Here is an 18,742-nt window from a genome sequence, read left to right on the forward strand (position 1 = left end):
TATCAGCAAATGTGGCAGGACTTTATCTCCTTTTTTCTGGCATCTTAAAGTAAAACCTTGGCCCCACCCTGCATCTTCATCACTAAGGATTTGGGGTGTTTTTTATGTGTTTGTTTTAAGTAAATATAATCTCCCCACACCACCTACTTTTAGCCACTTGGCTGGTTCTCTGGGCCTCAAAAACATTTGGTGACAATGACAAACCTTTATATATTTTACCCTCTTAAATTTTGCTTTTTTACCTCCGGTATCTTTTCTACTTCTTGGGTACAGAGAAATTTTGTGAAGAGCTGGGATAAATTTGGAGGTATGTGTTGATCCTGGTGACAAGTGGAAATGTACTTTATCTTCAGTGGAGAGCATTCTTACATATATGTAGTTTAGGAATATAAATACAACACCTCTTCAACAAAAGCTTTAGCTAACTGGTGATGTTCTAAAAGTGGAGTAAAGCTGAGAATTTCCCAAAATGTGATTAATGGTCTAGGATACCCATTACTGAGGATTGCCTTTTCCCTGGACTTCTGTGAAATCTAAACATTTATTTCTTCTTTGGTCAGAGAAAATCTGGTAAGACGGGTCTTTTCTTGGCTTTTTATTAGACCCTTTTCTCCACTCTATATTAAAGGCCTCTTTGGCTCTCCAAGTGATGTACCCTGGAGAGAAAACGGGAACTCTGCTATCAAACATAATGCATTAGGACTGTTCTGGTCACTGAAAGGAAGCACGGCATGGCATAACACAGGCTTTGGATTCGGATTGACTGAGGCTTGACTTCTCTGAGGGTTTTCTGTGTTTTAAAGAGAGCATGAAAAGAGCTATTACTTGTCAGTGTTCTTGGAATTAAATGATAGTGAAGGCATCACACTTGGCACATAGTGGGTGTTTGGTGATATTCTGGGTGGAAGTTAAGAGAAGTTTTAGAGATAGATGTTTCCCAGGCAGACTAGTGGGTTAAAATTCCCCGAGGCTGAGACATGGTGGTCACAGACCAGAAATTGTAAAAGAACAGATGATTAATGCATTGGTCTTAACTAGCTTGCTATTCCTTGCTAGCTGGCTGGCTTGTTTGCTACAAGGAGAAAAATGTAATAACTCCTGACATTCCTTCCTTCCTCCACTGCAACACAAGTTACACAGGTGATGATGTAGTCGTTGATTGATGGGTATCCCATGAGCCCTCAGTTCACCGCATTGCATACAGTAAGTCAGTGCATGTTTGAGGGATGAGTGCTGGAAGCTGCCGTAACAGTGTAGCCTACTTATTCTACCATCCCTCTAGTATCTGACAAAAGAGGACAAGGTACAATGATCAAAGAATGTATGTGTCAGTAAATTTATCCTTTGGAGTTTTAAGTCAATACAGTGATTGATACATTCTTAATTCAATACTGAGCACCTACCATTTTGTTACCTGCAATGTAACATTCCCATCCCTTTTGGTGCAAAGCCATGGGGAAAGTTCTGCTTGTCACACTTTTTGAACGCCATTTTAAAATCCTCTCTGCCTTTTCCCAGCCCTCCACACCACCCCTCCCACACACAAGTAATTTTCCTGTTCCACAGTCTTGTCTGTTTCTTTTTTTTATTTCAGGGTGTCTTAACATACCAGGAGAGGGAGCCAAGATCCAGAGTGATGCCTGTGACTCAAATCAACTGCTGCCTTCCCCAGAAAGAACCTCTGGCCTCTGGAAACCTAGATTTAACAGCTTTCTCTGACAGCTCTTCCTCCACAACTCTTGATTCCATCACCATTGGAAAATTGAGAACCATCTAATCATCCCCACCCCCAGGTGAGGGGACGAAGGGGAGTTACTGAGAACCTTACAGCTACTCCTAAGTCCATTTCCCCTCATACTTTACCACAAATGTGACCGTGTTTCAATTTTTACTGTATAAAATAAACCAAATATACCCAGTCCTCTGTCCTAGATATCACAGGGAGTAAGAAGAGATTAAAGGAAGTGGAGAGCTAGGATGGGAGTGAGAGGCAAGGTCTTGCGTAGGAAACAGAAAGCTAAGATTCTAGGGTCAGGTGCCTCTTTCTGAAGTGATGGAGTATACTGGAAGTAAATTCTATTGTCAGAGATAGCATGGTGTGGTAGAAGAGTGTAAAACTTGGATTCAAGGGGCGCCTGGGTGGCTCAGTCGGTTAAGTGGCCGACTTTGGCTCAGGTCATGATCTCACGGTCTGTGAGTTTGAGCCCCGCGTCGGGCTCTGTGATGACAGCTCAGAGCCTGGAGCCTGTTTCGGATTCTGTGTTTCCCTTTTTCTGACCCTCCCCCGTTCATGCTCTGTCTCTCTCCGTCTCAAAAATAAATAAACGTTAAAAAAAAAAAACTTGGATTCAAAATCTAGTATCAGCACTTACTGTTTGACCTTAAGTCATTTATTTTCTCTGACCTTAAATTCTTTCATCTGTAAAATTAAGAGGTCGCTAAGGTCCCTCTTAAGCAATATGACTATTTAGAAATTGCAAGAAGTGCCCTCTGTAGATTCTTTGGTCCAGCCCCAAAGCTATTAAATTTATTTATTCTAACGGCTTGTCGCTATTATAGCCCATTACTGAGTACCACTCATGATTTACATGAAACTAACCTCGACAATTGGGAGTGTTACTATTATTATACCCATTTTGTTTTTTTAAGATTAAAAAAATTTTTTTAATGTTTATTTTGAGAGAGAGGGAGAGGGAGAGCACAAGCCACAGAGGGGCAAAGAGAGAGGGAGACAGAGAATCCCAACCAGGCTCCATGCCAATCAGCGCAGAGCCCTCTGCTACGATCAGCCCCAAGGAACCAAGAGATCATGGCCTGAGCAGAAATCAAGAGTTGGACGCTTAACCTACTGAGCGACCCAGGCGTCCATAGATTTTTAAAGTAATCTCTATGCCCAAAGTGGGGGCTCCAACTCACAACCCCAAGATCAAAAGTCTCACGCTCCACTGACTGAGCCAGCCAGGAGCCTCTATTGCTATTTTATATATGAGAAAATCGAAGTTTAGAAGAAACGGAGTAATCCACCTAAAATTATATTGTGAATGGCAGGTCCAGGATTTAACACTTGGTTCCAACGTCTATCCCCCTGCTTTCTACCTGCCAGTAAAGACGATATAAAAGAAAACCTATGGTTAAAAGGAAATGACTAGCTACCCTTTCCCCTCCGTTTTTCTCCCACTCTCATTTCTCATGAGTTTTCACTCCCCTTTCCTCCACGCTGCAGAATATGCTCTTGCTACCCCTAGCTGAAACTGCAAGTTTCGGGATTGGGAGTGTGTGTAACAGTTTAGGTCTTCCGGCCAGCCGGAACCACCCACACCACCGCTCAAGCAGTGTGGGGCGGACCACTTCGGAGCTCCTGGAGGTGGTCTCGGATTAGAGTGGCAGCTGCCGCAGCCAATGGGCTTGGGCGTCATTGGGCCGGAAACCTATGAGAAATCCGGTGAAGGAGTCGAGGATAATTTGTTTAAGGATGTAGGTACGGGTTTGAAGGAACATGGCCCTGTGTCAGAGGTGGCGGCGGCTCCGGCTGCCGGGCTTGCAAACCTGCCGGCTACACACGGTGCGTGAGGTACCCACCCAAAAGTTAAGAACCGCATCGGACCCAGACCAGGCCCAAAGTGCAGGCTCCCAACCCCTGCCTTGAGCCCCTGAATCCGGCCCCGCTAAGCCGTTAGTTACAGCCATCTTTTCCCTAGAGTCGACCACCAGGAGAGGCTAGGGCTCCTAGTCTAGAGCCCTGTATCACCCAGCCCTCTTAAAGGCCTGGGTTTAGGATTAAGGCCACTTCGGTACCCTCACCTCCTACCAGCCTCAATCCCAGGAAGGAATGATGGGACCTGAGTTACCTCCTAACATCTTTCTCTCCAGGCAGCTGTGCCAGCCCCTCCACAGTGGTTGGCAGAGCGGCTCGGCCTTTTTGAGGAGCTATGGACTGCTCAAGTAAAGAAGTTAGCAAGCGTGGCACAGAAGGAGCACCAGACTATTAAGATATCACTTCCTGGAGGCCAGAGGGTGGATGCTGTGGCATGGAGCACAACCCCTTACCAGCTAGCCCAGCAGATCAGGTACCAGCCCATTTTGTACCTACCAGGATCATCCTTCTCTCTCTGTATTTCGCTGGACTCGAGCAGAGAATGAAAATTATGCCTGGTATCTATTCCATCTCTATCAAGATCGCCTTTTCATGAGAATTCATTTTCATCTGGGTTAGTTTCAGAGTCTCTACCCTTTGTTTATTATCCCCTGGGAAAAGAAATGATAGGTTTTATTGCTCTGGTGACACCTTTCCCCATTTGCAAGCTTAGAACTATTGAGAGATTAGTCCCTGTCTTCCCCTGTGGACTGTGACCATGTCTTTTTCTTTGTCCTCACTTCCTCCCCACTCCCAACTCCCAAGTTCAACATTGGCAGATACTGCAGTGGCTGCTCAAGTGAATGGAGAACTTTATGATCTGGAACGGCCTTTGGAGACAGATTCTGACCTCAGATTTCTGACATTCAGTTCTGCAGAGGGCAAAGCAGTAAGTTTCTTCCTTTTCAGGAATACAGTGACAACTAAACTAAGGGATTTTTAAGTGGGCATATTTCTAGTATTTCTTTTGCCTCAGTTTCTCCCTTTGCAGTTGGGAGGAAGACCTACCACAGACTGCTTGTCTTGACTAACCCTGGATAAGCTAGAAACTTAGGATGAAAATTTTCAACATAGGTCCATTAAGTAAACATCGTTTGCACTAGTAAAAAGGAAAGCTGAAAATAGAAGGGTAATATGCCAGTTCTGTCACTTCAACCCTAGAGACATACATCATAAGTCATCTGTAACATATATTTTTTTATAAATTTTTTAAAATGTTTGTTTACTTGTGAGAGAGACAGAGACAGAGGTGTGAGCGGGGGAGGGGCGACAGAGGTTCGAGAGAGAGGGAGGTTCGAAAGAGAGGGAGACACAGAATCTGAAGCAGGCTCCAGGCTCCGAGCTGTCAGCACATAGCCCGATTCGGGGCTCAAACCCACAGACTGTGAGGTCATGATCTGAGTCAAAGTTGGATGCTTAACTGACTGAGCCACCCAGGCACCTCTATGGCATATATTTTTTAATTCTAACTTGGCTTCTACAACTGAGCACACAATTCCTCCTCCCTACTTTGTCTTCTTCATGTCAGCTTGGGTAATATAGACCTCATCTACTAGGATCCAGAAAAATGGAGTTTTATCATCTTCATCTAAATGGTGACCAAAGGGGCGCCTTGGTGGCTCAGTGGGTTGAGCGTCTAAGTCTTGGTTTCAGTTTAGGTCATGATCTCCTGGTTTGTGAGATTAACCCCTGTGTCCGGCCCTGCACGGACACCATGGAGCCTGCTTGGGATTCTCTGTCTCTCTCTCTGCTCTTTCCTACTAGCACACACACACACACTCTCTCAAAATAAATAAACAACAAATAAATAAATGGTGACCAAATCCTAGAGGAGGGGTTGCATCACACTAGATTGCTGGAATAGAGAAAAATAGAACTAAAAGATCAAATAGAGCCCTTAGGAACTATGGTCTTGAGAAGGTAGTTTACTCTGAAGCCCTAAAAGGGGATGTTATAGGAGCAGAAAAAGAAGCCTAGGCCCTGCTTCTATGCTGTAGGACCAGGAAGCACTGAGGAGTGGGAGTGGGGGTTACCCCTGTCTGCGCATGTTTCTACTAGCCTTTTGTTTTCAGTTTTTCCTCCTTTTTACTGTTTAGTTAGTATTCACCTCCAAGGTCAGATTCCCCATCTTGTGATAGTTATTTCTAGAAGAGCCATACTGGTTTCACGCCAGCTTCTCTGAGAAGAGTATCAGAGAGTGAGGGGTTAAAGAAGGAGGTTATGAAAAAAAATAAAATAAAAAAACAAAGGCGGTGGTTATGAACTCCTTTCTTGTGAACCCAGGTGTTCTGGCACTCCAGCACCCATGTCCTGGGAGCAGCAGCTGAACAGCTCCTTGGTGCTGTCCTCTGCCGAGGTCCAAGTACAGAATGTGGCTTCTACCATGATTTCTTCCTGGGAAAGGAACGGTGAGTAGTGCAAGCAAAGAGGAGAATGATTCTGGAGTGGTTTCTTAGATATTTAACCATATTTTATTTCATTTGTCAGGTTTTTGGAATTTAATTGACAAAGTAATATATTAAAAGTGTACAACGTGAGGGGCGCCTGGCTCAGTCAGAAGAGCGTGCGACTCTTCATCTCAGGGTCGTGAATTCAAGCCCCATGTTGGTTGTAGAGAATTACTTAAACTTTTTTTTTAATGTTTGTTTATTTTTGAGAGAGACAGAGACAGAGCATGAGTGGAGGAGGGGCAGAGAGAGAGGGAGACAGAATCTGAAACAGGTTCCAGGTTCCAAGCTTTCAGCACAGAGCCCGATGCAGGGCTCAAACCCACAGACCTCAAGATCGTGACCTGAGCTGAAGTTGGATGCATAACTGACTGAGCCACCCAGGCGCTCCTTAAATAAACTTTTAAAAATAAAAAAATAAAGTGAACAAGCCGATAATTTGATATTTATATTCATTGTGAAAGGATTCCCACGATTGAGTTAAATAGTACATTCATCACCTCACTTCATGTGTGTGATTGCTTAAGGTTTACTCTTAGCAAATTTCATTCATACTGTATAGAATTATCAACTATAGTCACTATGTTCTACATTATCTTCTCAAACCTAATTCATTTTATACTGAGTTTGTACCGTTTCACCCAAGTGGTTTCTGCATCCTCTTCTGGGGCGTCAGGGATGTTCAATTTGGAAGAGAAAGTTTAGAGAAGGGCCTCTCCAGGCCTTTGCTGTGACATTGGTGCCAATTTCTCCCCTAGTCCATGCTTTTCCTTTTCTGTCTAATTCTCATTGAAACTTCTCTAGTCTTTATGAATTCTTTGGCTTTTATTTTTTACTTCATCCTTCATTACTATTGCCTTAATTATGTCTGTCCATATTGTCTGCATCCGACCTTTAACATATAGAGCTTTTGCTCCCACTGTAAAATTTATACCTGATTTCCTATTTATGTTTTCTGTCAGTTTGTCTGCCTTTACCAATAATTCTAGATGTCTATGGAGAGCAGGGTTTCACCCCCTAGCCAACAGGTGTGGCACCCAGGTGATGCTTCTTAAAGGATGAACGCCAACCAGTTCTCACCTTTCCAGGACAGTCCGGGGCTCAGAGCTGCCTGCTTTGGAGCGGATTTGCCAGGAACTTACAGCTGCTGCTCAACCCTTCCGGAGGCTAGAGGCTTCCCAGGATCAGCTTCGCCAGCTCTTCAAGGTGGGGTGGGGGTGCACACATTTAGGAGGACGATCCAAAAGCATGGGGGAAGGGGTGATTGTCTCCCAGGACATCTTTTTTTTCTTTTTAACTTTTATTTTTTTAATATTTATTTATTTTTTGAGAGAGCGAGAGACAGAGCACAAGCAGAGAGAGGGGAGGGGCAGACGGAGAGAGGGAGACACAGAATCTGAAGCAGGCTCCTGGCTCTGAGCTGTCAGCAGAGAGCCTGACGTGGGGCTCAAACTCTCGAACCACAAGATCATGACCTGAGCTGAAGTTGGACACTCGACTGACTGAGCCACCCAGACACCCCTCTCCCAGAACATCTTTATGGGAATAGAGACTTATCCTCACTCTTCTCCCCTTCCAGGATAACCCCTTTAAGCTTCGCCTGATTGAGAAGAAAGTGACAGGTCCAACAGCAATAGTATATGGGTGAGCGTTGTCAAAATGGAGGGAAACGGGGAGGTAGGTATACACAAAAGAAGGCCAGAAATGGGATGAGGGAAAGAAGGTAGAAGGTAGTCTGTTGTTCCAGAAAAATAATGGGAACAAGAAGTTATTTTTATCTCCCATTGCTCTTGCTGTCTCTGTAGAACAGTTCTTACATTTTTTTTCTGTCTGCTAGAGGCCAGGAGAACACCGGAAGCTCAAGAATTTGGAGACCACTAAGTGTTCCCTCCTTTCCCCCAGGTGTGGCATGCTGGTAGACCTCTGCCGGGGCCCCCACCTTCGGCATACTGGACAAATTGGAGGACTGAAGCTGCTGACGGTCAGTAGTGAGGGCAAGGTTAGGTTAAGACTCCTGCTTTCACTGGGATGAGCAGGGGAGTAGGAAGATGCTCTCTCAGCCCCTTCTCTCCTCTTATAGCTAAGGGAGGAATCCAGTAGGAGGAAGATTTCTTAGTTCCTGCCTTCCACAAACTCCCAGTGTGATGGCAGCTGCTGGACATCCTGCCGGGGCTCAGAAGCCAATTCACAATCCGTAGTTGGACCTCAGTGCTAGGGAGGTGGAGAGGGAGTGTGAGAACAGTCTGGACAGGGTCACATAGGGGAGGCTGCTGTGGAGAGGGTGTGTAGAACCCCACTGGGCAGGTACAGGGAGAGTATTCTAAGGCATGACTTTTATGAAAATCCTGTGCCTGGGCCAGGTGAGTTATTTGTTTGGTGGAATGGGAGCAAGGAGCGAGGGGAGAGGCAGGAATGTGCAGCCAAAAGCCCTGGACTAAAAACCTCTCATCCGTGCTTAGTCCTGGCTCTGCCATAGGTAAAGTATGTGGCCTTGGGTAAATCTCCTTACCCATTTTCCCCATCTATAAAATAAGACTGTTGTTAATTCCTGTCCTACCAATAAATCCATGTCACAGAGACAAAGTCAATTAACACAGGTGAAAGTGGTATAAAACGCTGGCTGTTTCTTGTTAAATTGTTTGAGGAAAGAGTAGGCAGAAGCATTTGAATTTCATGTGGCCAGGAATAGGGCATAGTGGAGATTGATAAGCAGGTAGATAGAAACAAGAACAACAACAACTGACATTTGACCGGAGCTGAAGGTTACTCCCATGAGTAGTCATTGATTAGAGGTGGGGAAGGAGGGCTCTAAGTACAGAGAGAATGTACTGGTGGGAGAATGGGGAGAAAAAGAGGTGGCAGGATAAGGTTAGGCTTGAACAGGATACAAGTGGGAATTAAGCATCCAGTGTGTCTAAGGCTGTAAACATGGCAGGGGTTCTGAGGGGTATCACGCTGGTGGAGGCAGTGGAAAATGGAGTGAGTGCTGAGACGGGACACTTGTGGTGCGTGTCGTGTGCTCAGAATCAGACGAGCATCAGCGAAGGAGAGCTTGGGTGCCCGCAGTCCCTCATCTTCCCTTTGACTCCCTCTGTTTTCCCATAGAACTCGTCATCCCTGTGGAGGTCTTCAGGTGCCCCAGAGCCACTGCAGCGAGTGTCAGGGATCTCCTTCCCCACAATGGAGGAGTTGAGAGCCTGGGAAGAAGGGAGGGAGGAAGCGGAGTTACGGGACCACCGGCGCATTGGGAAGGTACAGAGATTGGAGAAGGAGAGGGTGCGTGAAGGAACCCAATTGTGAAGCTGGGAGCAGATTCTGAATCCAGCAGATTGAGCAGCTCCATCAGTTATTTCTTCTGGGTTCCAAAGTACTTGCTTCTCTCTCCAAGTGACATTGCCATTCCTGACTCAGGCACAGGAGCTCTTCTTCTTCCATGAACTGAGCCCCGGGAGCTGTTTCTTCCTGCCTCGAGGGACGAGGGTGTATAACGCACTGGTGGCTTTCATCAGGGTAAGGGGGCCTCCAGTCCAGAGGAGGGACGACCAGAGAGGAAATCGGGACCCAGAAGCCAAGTGTTAGAAGAGCGGGATTAGAAGCACGAACATAAACATTATAAGGTGCTGGTGGCCTTTAACAAGGTCTTAGGAATGTGTGGTCCACAGAGTGGGGAGTGTAGAGAGGGAACACGGTACTTAATAGGTTGTAGCCGAGATCAGCCTGACCTGAGGTCCCCGGAGGATCACACACCTGCATCTCCCCCACTCTGCCTTCCATATTTGTGCCGTCCTCCCCCAGTCACTCTGCCTTCCATATCCTGTGCCCTCCTCTCCAGGCCGAGTACACCCGCCGTGGTTTTTCTGAGGTGAAAACCCCCATACTGTTTTCTACGAAGCTCTGGGAGGTGTCAGGACACTGGGAGCATTATCAGGAAGATATGTTTGCCCTGCAGCCCCCCAACTCTGACAGGCTCTCCAGCTCCCTGAGTGACCACGCTACTAGCCATCCTGCAGACACACTCGCCCTGAAGCCCATGAACTGCCCTGCACACTGGTGAGCTAGGAGCCAAGAGGCCTGGGTCCTTCCAGGGCTGGGGGTAGGCAACCAGGTTGCTGAATATGAAGTAATAGCGCCTTGGCAGAGCACTAGGACACCTGATTCGAGTCTTAAATCTGCACTCCAGATAACCTTGTGAATTTGGGAAAACCATTGTGTCTCTCTGAGCCTTAGTCTCCTTGTATAACATCAGGGGTTTGGAGTTGGTGTCCAAAGTTCCTCTTTCACCTCAGTGCCTGTCACACAATAGGGGCACAGTAAATGTAGTCTGCTGCTATTGTTCTGAGAAATGCACTTTGAACCAGGAAGGGCTCAAACTGTGCTGAGTGGGATGGACAGGACTTGGGGGGAGGACATGCCCAGGCTGGGGAGAGGGTGTGCTGATGACGCAGAGAAAGTAAGCAAGCACACTGGGCAGAGATGCAGTCTGTGGGGGCTGCTTTTCCCTGTGGCCCTGACCCTCCCTCATCCCCATCTCAGCCTGATGTTCGCTCACCGGCCCAGATCCTGGCGAGAGCTGCCCCTGCGCCTGGCAGACTTTGGGGCCCTGCACCGGGCCGAGGCCTCTGGCAGTCTGGGGGGACTGACCCGGCTGCGGTGCTTCCAGCAGGATGACGCTCACATCTTCTGTGCACCGGATCAGGTGGCCCTTCCCCAGCTCCACCAAAGCATTTCTAAACCGCCTTCCATTCTCCATTTGAACTGCCAACACTCCTGCTCCCTGTCTCCCTCTTTATATACTACAACTCAGTTATATGATAGCCCCAGCTTTCCTCTATGTTTTTGCCCTGTGTTTCCCCCAAAACTCCCATCACTCCAGAACTCTAGGTTGCACACAACTCACTCACCCTTATTTTCTGTCCCCAGCTTGAAACAGAGATACAAGGCTGTCTTGATTTCCTCCGCTCTGTCTACACTGTCCTTGGCTTCTCCTTCCGCCTGGCTCTATCCACCCGGCCATCTAGCTTCCTGGGCGAGCCTTGCCTTTGGGACCAGGCTGAGCAGGTGAGGAGGCAGATAAACCACTCTCTGTTGGCAGAAGAGGGGAGATGGGAATTGGGGTCCTCAATAGAGGCATATGCCAAGCAGGTCATTTGTTGGGGGACTGGAGGGGTCTGTTGCTTATAAAGTCTAAAATGATACATTCCTCTCTCGTCTCATTCCCTTTAAAGGTCCTTCAACGGGCCCTGGAAGAATTTGGAGAACCCTGGGAACTCAACCCTGGAGATGGTGCCTTTTATGGGCCTAAAGTAAGTTGGGGATCCTCCTAAGAGTTGTATTTATTCATTTTTTGTTTTGTTTTATTAGGTATTTAATAGACACAAAGGAATATTTTTTAACTTGTATAGGATAGAAAGATGAGCAATATATTTCCTGGCCCCGTGGAGCTTATGGTCCTGTGAGGCGTGTGGGAGGCAAATAGACATTTCAGGGCCACTGAACCCGCGCTCGCAGGTACCAAGGGAGCATATCATTCAGGAGGGAGGGTCAGGAAAGGCTTCCTGCAGGATTCTCTTTCTTTACCTTTTTTTTTTTTTTTTTTTTTTTGAGAGAGAGAGGGTGTAAGTGAACGAGGGGCAAAGATCGAGAGAGAGAGAGAGAGAGAGAGGGAGGGAGAATCCCGTGAGGGGAAGAGAGAGAAGCAGGGCTTACCCAGGGCTCATGTTTTCCCTGAAGTGGGGCTCGGGCTCCCCTGATGTAGGACTCGAACTCATCAACTGTGAGATGATGACCCAAGCTGAAGTTGGATGCTTAAAGACTGAGCTCCCCAGGTGCCCCTGCAGAATTCTCTTTCTAACCTTAAAGGTCATTGTTGACCAAGGAAAGAGGGGTTCCAGGTGGGAACAGTGCAGGCAGAAGGTGGAGGCAGGGTAAACAGGGCAAGTTGGAAGAAGTAAAACAAGTCAGGGGGAAAAAAGGACTGGAAAGTGTCTACTGGATTCCATGAAAAGGCTGTTAGATGTTGAAGCACCATTTCTGGTACAGAGACTGGGGTGGGAGTCAGAGGTAAATGAATGAACATAACTCTTTTGAGAATTTTGGCTCTTAAAAAGCAAAGGAGAGTAGCAAGAGGGGCCTGGATAGTCAAAAGAGATTTTGATGAAGAGAGAAGTTCAAGAATGTTTAGCTCTGATAAAAGAGAACGTGTTTGAGTCAGGGAAAAATTGAAGTTGTAGAAGGGGTTTCAGTGGAGGGAAGTTCTTGGGGAGGTTTGAGGGGTGGGATTGAGAGCCCACAAGAGACCACCTCTGCCATTGTTCTGGAGTCAGGAAGAAAGGCTGGAGGCATATGCAAGGAAGTCTATAAGTGTGGTGACAGGAAGTTGAGACACTTTTCATCTCATGATGTCATTATCTGATTTCCCCATAAAATGTGAAACAGGATCATTTGCTGAGATGGGAGTAGGGAAGAGGGGAGTTGTTAGTGGGGGCAGTGAAGATAGGAAGAGAGAGGAGAAAGTTTGAAAGTCCTTGAGGAGAACAGGACACAAAACTGATTAGGGCAGCAGGGGATTGCCGACAGCAGTCAGGGTCCACTTGAGGTTCAGAACAGGGATTTGCATGGCGGCATCAATCCCCGTTTATGTATCTGTTGTGGTATGGGACATGCTGGGCAGTCTGAGCAGTTCTGTTGCAGGGGCAAGGAGGTGGGGGGCAGGAGTGCCACCAGGTTGAGGATTTGCCATGGGGATGTGACAGAAGAACAGTGATAGAGGGGAACCTGGGAAAGTTCCCTTTGCTGACATATATGCTGGATATTCCACATCTGAGAAATGACACTAGTTCCTTGCCTCGTGTGTGAAAATTAAACATGTGAGTCTAAGGGCACCAGGATCTGGGGCATGTACTATCTGGTCTGAGGACCAGAACAGAAATCTGGGGCCAGAGTTCTCACCATTTTCCGCCACAGCTTTCCGCTAGCACTCCCAACATCCTTTCCACAGAACCTAGCACTGCTACATACAGTGTATGTAGCACTGATACATAAACGGGGATTGATGCGGTTCCAGCCGCATGGGGAAAGAAAAAAAGGTGGATGGAGCCTGTGAATGGGAAGGAAATAGAGGAATTAAGCAACCTGGAAATTAAAGAGCCATTTGTAGGAATAATTGTCAGAGCCAGAAAACCAAGAGACAATAATCAGAGCAGGGTGTGTGATAGACTGTTCCAGAGGTGTAGCCATTCTGGGCGATGACAAGATGAAGGCTGTATCCATAGGGTGGGTGCAGGTGAACATCCGGAAATGACGAACTCAAGGAATTCAGAGGCCAGGGTGTGGGTGGGTCATTTGTGTCAAAGTCCCCTAAGGTCATAATATCATTATCAGGTAGAAAGAGCTGCTTCTGGGGTGTCCAGTGAGTGAAGTAAGAGTACAGCAGAGCTGGGTGAGGAGTCTCTCAGAACAGCCTGGCACGTAGGCAGGTGGAAGGTGGGTGGTGCGGACAGTAGAGGGTACTGCTTCTGGTTGCTTTTAGGCCTCCGTCTCTCTCCTCCAGATTGACGTGCACCTCCGCGATGCCCTGGGCCGGCCCCATCAGTGTGGGACAATCCAACTTGACTTCCAGCTGCCCCTGAGATTTGACCTCCAGTACAAGGGGTACAGAACCGTGCTCATCCCCTTTTCCCTTGGCTGCTAGTGGAGTAGGTGGAGAACAGCGTCTCCTATCTTTGTCCCTAACATGAAACTCAAATCCTCTACACCTTCACCAGAGCTGAATATTGCTTAAAAACCAGAAGGTAATCTTGTGTGCATATCTTGTGACACTTCCTCTATTCCCTCCTCCTTTTTCCCTCCAAGGCAGGCGGGGGCCCCAGAGCGTCCAGTCGTCATTCACCGAGCAGTGCTAGGTTCTGTGGAAAGGATGTTGGGAGTGCTAGCGGAAAGCTGTGGCGGAAAATGGTGAGAACTCTGGCCCCAGATTTCTGTTCTGGTCCTCAGACCAGATGGTACATGCCCCAGATCCTGGTGCCCTTAGACTCACTCTTCTCTTTTCCTCTCGAATCTGCTCTCTGCAGCCGTATTTGTAGTCGAGCTAGAGTAAAGAGTTTGCCTTCCTCTCTTCTCTCTCAACCAGGCCACTGTGGCTGTCCCCGTTCCAGGTGGTGGTCATCCCTGTGGGAACTGAGCAAGAGGAATATGCCAGGGAGGTGAGGAGAAACTGGGGGTGCATGCACAGGGGCTAACGCAGGACTACGGTGAGTCCGGGGCTGAGCAGTGGGTAGGAAGAAGTCACACAGCACAGTAGAAGGGGAATAGCACTTGGAGCCACAGGACTGGGCTCGAATGGGTGCTGACATATATGCTGGATATTCCACATCTGAGAAATGACACTAGTTCCTTGCCTCGTGTGTGAAAATTAAACAAATTCACAGATGTTAAATGCTGACAATGGAGCACTTGGTACAAAAGGGGCTTAAGTAAATGTCAGCTGCATGTTTCCTTTCTAGAGGAAGGGTGTGGACAGTACAGAGTCAAGTAGCTGGTTGGGTAGAGCTGGGCTAGAGCAGGCAAAGCAGGCAGAGTCCGGGAATTGGTGGCAGGTGCAGCTTCAGTAGGAAGCAGACAAACTATGAGGGACTGGGGAGGGGCCTCGGTGCAGAGATGAATGAGGAGGGGTTGTCCACAAGAACCAGAGAGCCTTGAGGCAGAGGACAGAAGACAGCATGGGGAAGATTGGTATCAGACTACTCTAGCCCCTGAGCCTTCAATTCCCGTCCTCAAACCCCTGCCCCAGGCGCAGCGGAGGCTGCAGGCTGCAGGGCTGGTCTGCGACCTGGATGCTGACTCGGGGCTGACGCTCAGCCGGAGAGTCCGCCGGGCTCAGCTCGCCCACTACAATTTTCAGTTTGGTAAGTGACCAGCAGCACAGGCCCTCCGAGCCCCGTGCTCCCCCACCAGCCTTCTACACTGTTCTTTCCTATTGGATTTGCGTTAACTAGGGCTCAGTCCCTGAGCGAGACTTTCAGGGAGCCAGGATTCAGAACACCTGAGCTGTTTGGGCCCTCAGTTCCTTCACCCCCTGACAACCAGTTCTCATCCTCAGAAGAACTTTCTTTTTCTTTTTAAAAAAATTTTTTAAATGTTTATTTCTGAAGGAGAGAGAGAGAGGGACAGAGCATGAGCAGGGGAGGGGCAGAAAGAGAGGGAGACACAGAATCCAAAACAGGCTTCAGGCTCTGAGCTGTCAGCATAGAGCCCAATGTGGGGCTCGAACCCACAAACCATGAGATCATGACCTGAGCCAAAGTCGGACGCTTAACTGGATGAGCCACCCAGGCTTCCCATTTCTTCTTTTCTTTCTACCACTAATTTATTCTTTGAATTTGTGCAAGTCATAGAAGATCACATCATAAGCATGAAAAGCACTTTCTTACCTAGTGCAGAATAATATTCTCAACAAAACAAAAAGAGTACAAAATCACAGACGTGAGAAAACATTCGATGAGATTTGGGTTATTGCAACATATGTTAGAAAGTGAATACCTGGGGCGCCTGGGTGGCGCAGTCGGTTAAGCGTCCGATTTCAGCCAGGTCGCGATCTCGCGGTCCGGGAGTTGGAGCCCCGCGTCGGGCTCTGGGCTGATGGCTCGGAGCCTGGAGCCTGCTTCCGATTCTGTGTCTCCCTCTCTCTCTGCCCATCCCCCGTTCATGCTCTGTCTCTCTCTGTCCCAAAAACAAATAAACCTTGAGAAAAAAAAAAATTAAAAAAAAAAAAAAAGAAAGTGAATACCTTCAAGAGTAAGGCTAGGGTTTTTGTGTAGCTAGCTAGCCAAAGTGTTTGAATTTTACCTGTTGGGCCCGTATTTTCAGACATCTCTGCTAAAGTTCCCCCTTAAGACTGAACTGAGATCATGTGAACTACATTCACCCTGGGGAAATTGCCCAAGGTTCAGAGTATTTTGATGCAAAGATAGCATTTCTTTTCAGACTCACGTTTTATTCTTAAATTTTTGTATATTTTGTCACTCCTGATTATATACATAGCAACTTTAATATTCTTTATTTTTTTAATTAAATTAAAAATTTGTCTTAATTGAAGTATAGTTGACACACAATGTGTCACTTCTATACATTACTCAGTGCTCATCACAATAAATGTAGCTACCATCTGTCACCATACAATGTTATTAGAATATTATTGACTATATTCTCTATGCTGTACTTTTCATCCCTATGACTCACTTGTTTTATAATTGCAAGTTTGTACCTCTAGTCCCCTTCAACTGTGCCTTCCATTCCCCCCAACCTGTCCACCCTGGCAGCCACCACTTTTTTGTTCTCTGTATTTATGAGATTGTTTCTTTTGGGGATGTGCATGTGTGTGTTCATTTCTTTTGTTTTTTAGATTCCATATATATGGGGCACCTGGCTGGCTCATTTGGTAAAGCATGTGACTCTTGATCTCAGGGTCATGAGTTCAAGCCCCATGTTGGGTATAGAGATTACTTTTTTTAAAAAGTGAAATCATGATATTTGTCTTTCTCTGACTGACTTCACTTAGCGTAGTACCTTCTGGGTCCACCCATGTCGTCACACATACAAAATCTCACTCTTTTTCAGTCTGAGTAATATTCCAGTGTACGTGTGTGTGTGTGTGTGTGTGTGTGTGTGTGTGTGTGTGTGTACACCCTGTGTATTTATCCATGTATCTGTCAGTGGACACTTGGGTTGCTTCCATGTCTTGGCTACTGTAAATAATGCTGCAGTAAACATAGGGGTGCATAAATCTTTTTGAATTAATGTTTTCTTTTGGGGGGGTAAATACCATGCATTGGAATTACTAGATCATTATGTTATTTCTATTTTTCATCTTTATTGAGGACCCTCCATATTGTTTTCTACGCTGGCTGCATCACCTTCCATTCCCACCAACAGTGCGTGAGGGTCCCTTTTTGTCCACATCCTTGCCAACACTTGTTATTTCTTGTCTTTTTGGTGCTAACCATTCTTCCTGGTGTGAAAAGATTTCTCATTGTGGTTTTGATTTGCATTTCCATGATGTTTAGTGTTGTGAAGCATCTTTTTATGTACCTGTTGGCCATATATGTCTTCTTTGGAAAATGTCCATTTAGGCCCTCTGCACATTTTCAAATATGATGATTTGGGGTTTTTTGGAGTGGAGTTGTATGAGTTCTTTGTATATTTGGGGGGGGTATTTATTTTGAGAGGGAGAGAAAGCAGGGGAGGGGCAGAGAGAGAGAGAGAGAGAGAGAGAGAGAGAGAGAGAATCCCAAGCAGGCTCCACACTGCCAGCATAGAGCCTGATGCGGGGCTCGAACCCACAAACCATGAGATCATGACCTGAGCCAAAATCAAGAATCAGATGCCCAACCAGCTGAGCCACCCAGGTGGCTTATCATTTGCAGATATATTCTTCAGTTCAGTAGGTTACCTTTTCATTGTGTTGATAGTTTCCTTTGCTATGCAAAAGCTTTTAGTTTGATGTGGTCCCAGTAGTTTATTTTTGCTTTTGTTTCCCTTGCCTGGGGAGACATACCCAGAATAAAGTTGCTTAGGCTGATGCCAAGATATTATTACCTCTATGTTTTCTTCTAGGAGTTTTATGGTTTCAAGAAAACAGTTTTCTTCTGACCTCCATCCTAGCTGTTGGTGTCTGTTAGGTTAATTAACCAAAGGAGCATCAGAGAGAAAGGGACAGGAAGGATTAATCAGGCGTTAATTAGTTAGCTTTGTTTATTATAGACCTAGTTGGAATTAGCCCTGAGGGATGATAAGGAGCAGAAACTCCTTTGCCAGATTACTTGATCCTCTCATTTTACACTCCCACTTGCCCATGAGCAAGTTACCCCATGACCCCACGGGCTTGCATGTGTTTCTTATACCCCTGCCACCCTCCCCTCTCTCTAATGCCCACACACACAGAGTTTCTCTCTGGGTCTGCTTCTTGGTCTGTTTGTCTTTTTCTGTGGCTGACCCTACTGTCTCCGACCCCTAGGCTCAGGACTGGAAGTGATAAGGCATGTGGAGAATGTCTGGAGCATTTCCTTATCCGTCAGGATGATCAGGAAACTGGAAAGCAAGAGGCAGCTAAATATACCCTTTTCCTGTACCTTATCTGGCCTCTGCTCTCACCCTTCCTAAAGATTTAGGTCTCTTGAATTTTTGTATATCCCATGTAGAAAAATGTGCCCTGACGGTCTCAAACCTGCCCTCTTCCTGCAGTGGTTGGCCAGAAAGAGCAGAGTAAGAGAACAGTGAACATTCGGACTCGAGACAACTGCCAGCTTGGAGAGCGGGACTTGACTGAGGCCGTGCAGAGGCTGCTGGAGCTCCAGAACACCAGGGTGCCAAACGCTGAGCGAGTGTTCTGAGCTTTCGTATACAGTTGCGGCAGAGACACGCGGGAGCTGCCAGCCTCCCTTCAGGTGGAAGAGCCCGAACTGACCGCCAGAATCCGGAGGCCCCCAGGCCCCTCAGAACAAGTGTGGAGGCATGAGCTTGCTCTCCTGGAAAGAGACTTGATCTGGGGGAAGCTGTAGCTGTTTGGATGTGAGAGGAGTGAAGCAATAAAGAATAAACTTGAAGCTTCCGGGTATGTGTCTTCATCTCTGATTCCTGAGTAGGCATAAAAGGGAGTTTGACCCTG

General features: G+C 46.8%; 2 protein-coding genes across 23 annotated transcripts in view; both read left to right on the forward strand.

Moving 5' to 3' along the window:
- RPRD2 (regulation of nuclear pre-mRNA domain containing 2) overlaps positions 1-1,918 on the forward strand; it is a 104,386-nt gene extending 102,468 nt beyond the window's left edge. For all 3 annotated transcript variants that reach the window (XM_043576144.1, XM_043576149.1, XM_043576147.1), the window contains one exon: positions 1,595-1,918. In XM_043576144.1, the coding sequence (XP_043432079.1) occupies positions 1,595-1,604 (10 nt within the window). In that variant the 3' untranslated portion in view covers positions 1,605-1,918. The remainder of the gene's footprint in view (positions 1-1,594) is intronic.
- Positions 1,919-3,403: 1,485 nt separating this feature from the next.
- On the forward strand, positions 3,404-18,680 carry TARS2 (threonyl-tRNA synthetase 2, mitochondrial). 20 transcript variants are annotated; one of them, XM_043576161.1, is made up of 19 exons: positions 3,427-3,562; positions 3,871-4,067; positions 4,400-4,523; positions 5,918-6,042; positions 7,170-7,287; positions 7,661-7,725; positions 7,984-8,062; positions 9,187-9,333; positions 9,493-9,591; positions 9,914-9,943; positions 10,031-10,131; positions 10,615-10,777; positions 11,002-11,139; positions 11,307-11,384; positions 13,610-13,731; positions 13,933-14,034; positions 14,210-14,282; positions 14,870-14,984; positions 18,319-18,680. In XM_043576161.1, exons 1-19 carry the CDS (start codon positions 3,497-3,499, stop codon positions 18,465-18,467), a joined length of 2,091 nt encoding a protein of 696 aa, XP_043432096.1. In that variant the 5' UTR covers positions 3,427-3,496; the 3' UTR covers positions 18,468-18,680. The 20 variants fall into 20 exon arrangements, 18 of the variants coding, with proteins under 18 accessions (XP_043432092.1, XP_043432096.1, XP_043432098.1 ...); XM_043576163.1 differs by having other exon boundaries at positions 13,631-13,731; XM_043576157.1 differs by having other exon boundaries at positions 3,404-3,562; positions 9,914-10,131; positions 13,631-13,731.
- The last annotated feature ends 62 nt before the right edge of the window (positions 18,681-18,742 follow it).

This window comes from Prionailurus bengalensis, chromosome C1 (genome assembly GCF_016509475.1).
Source record: "Prionailurus bengalensis isolate Pbe53 chromosome C1, Fcat_Pben_1.1_paternal_pri, whole genome shotgun sequence".
NCBI classification, from domain to species: domain Eukaryota; kingdom Metazoa; phylum Chordata; class Mammalia; order Carnivora; family Felidae; genus Prionailurus; species Prionailurus bengalensis.